The 1738-nt window shown below is 52.0% G+C and overlaps 2 protein-coding genes across 2 annotated transcripts; one reads left to right on the forward strand and one right to left on the reverse strand.

Annotated features, from left to right (window-relative positions):
• The first annotated feature begins 335 nt into the window (after positions 1-335).
• CHC_T00003892001 (hypothetical protein) lies at positions 336-485 on the forward strand. The gene has a single exon (XM_005715088.1). It carries the CDS (start codon positions 336-338, stop codon positions 483-485), a length of 150 nt encoding a protein of 49 aa, XP_005715145.1.
• Positions 486-524: 39 nt separating this feature from the next.
• CHC_T00003893001 (hypothetical protein) lies at positions 525-1130 on the reverse strand. The gene has a single exon (XM_005715089.1). The coding sequence runs from the start codon at positions 1128-1130 to the stop codon at positions 525-527; it is 606 nt and encodes a 201-aa protein (XP_005715146.1).
• Between the last annotated feature and the right edge of the window lie 608 nt (positions 1131-1738).

Consider the following 1738-nt stretch of genomic DNA (forward strand, 5'->3'; position numbering starts at 1 on the left):
TGTGGGGACCCACAGCCTTACATTGTTGCCCGGCAACGCGATTTCGGGTTGTTTTTTCATTTTTGCTTTTTGCTTGTTTATTCATGCAGAAACTGAGAAACTTGATGATTCTTCATGAAGAAACGACTTTAGACAATGGGAGACACTGCATGGAGATGGGCTACAGGGACCCTAGGAAGGCATGGGGGATCTCGATTTCGATGGTTGATCGCGATTATCGGTGGGTCGCCTGAAGAAGGCCGAAGTGGTGATTTTTTCATTTTGCAGCATTATCTGGCAGTTTTTGCGCGCAATTGCGCGCAAAAACATGATTTACGAGCGAGCGGAGAGCAATCATGGTCCATGATTGCGCTGGGAGAAACAGCTACGCTGACGATAGGGCACTTCTCGTTTCGCGAGGAACCCGTTCCGGAAGTGCTTGGCGAGTTCTCCATGTGCACTGCGCTAGCCGTGCTCGAGGCATCGTTTCAGTATACCGAGCCTGACATCACGGTATCTTCTGACCAAGTGTCACAGCTACGGATTTATGCGCGGCATCCGCGCTGACGCCCATTGCCTACAAGCCTTGCAGAAGCTGAGGTCGAGGTGGCAGCTGCACAAAGCTCTCCTCGACGACATGCCTGGGCGGTAAGCGCGGCAGCGTGATGCCAACAACGGGATGTTCTCGCAGGAGGCGGTAGGGCGAGCCGCACGTAAAAGGCTCCGAGCAGGCGCGCGTATCTATAGTCGTTTTGCATAAGAAACACGGCGATCTCGGGTTCCTGGGGGGATAGCTGTAGCAGCTTGAGGAGGAGGCAGAGAAAAGGGGTGGGAGGGGCGGTGACGGCAGAGATACGGTCAAGCCGAGCGGCGAGGGGAACAACGTCGGCTAGTGTCACGCCGAAACAGGATTCGTTCCAGAAGCGCGAGAGGTACACGCTGTGGCGGAGCGATGGCTCCAGGAGATTCTGCGGATCAGTGCCGCGCGAGTGCAGGGCGTAGGTGTCTGTCTTGTTCGCCATATTGTCGGTAGCAAGACGTAAAGGAAAGGGGTTAGCTGGCTGCCATGGACAGCACCAGCTAGAGCTATGGAGATCGGGGAAAGTTGTCCATATCAGAGGCAGTTTTTGATCCTTCCTTGCTGTCGACATTATCAATATTTCGATAGCTCAACTTGTGCAAAGAGAGCATAACGTAGGTATTCCGGCAGAGTTCTTGCATTCATATCCGCGCTGTCTTTATTGGCGACATCCCTTACTTTGGGACTACAGCTCCGCCCCTCTTTCGACCTTCGAAGGACTACCGATGCCAGCGAGTTCATGTCAACGAACATCAACTCCCGTCAACAAGGTGAAGACCATTTCCCGTGTGCCACCCCGAATCAACATAAACTACTTTCAGTTCCAATATCACATCCCCAACGCCAGATCGACCATGCCTACACTACCCTACACATGCTTGTCTGAGCATTCCACAAAGCCTATGGTGGTGTCCGCCACACCCGTCCTATCTCTAGTTAGGAAGAGGGGGCTGTACCAGTCAGGGTAAAGCAAGGATGAGAAAGCTCAGCACAGTACAGTATGTGCAGTTGCGTTTTGCAACATATGTTACCATTCAAATAGGGGTTTTGAGCTAGTAGGTAGTGCCCTTCACACTTGTTCCGCATGAACCTCATGGAATCACGATATTTTTTCTATTAACACTGCTACTCGCGACGTACTTCGAGAAATGTAACGTGGTTTTCTCGCATTCTGCCTTT

This window comes from Chondrus crispus, genomic scaffold, assembly GCF_000350225.1.
Source record: "Chondrus crispus Stackhouse genomic scaffold, scaffold_204, whole genome shotgun sequence".
In the NCBI taxonomy this organism is placed as follows: Eukaryota; Rhodophyta; class Florideophyceae; order Gigartinales; family Gigartinaceae; genus Chondrus; species Chondrus crispus.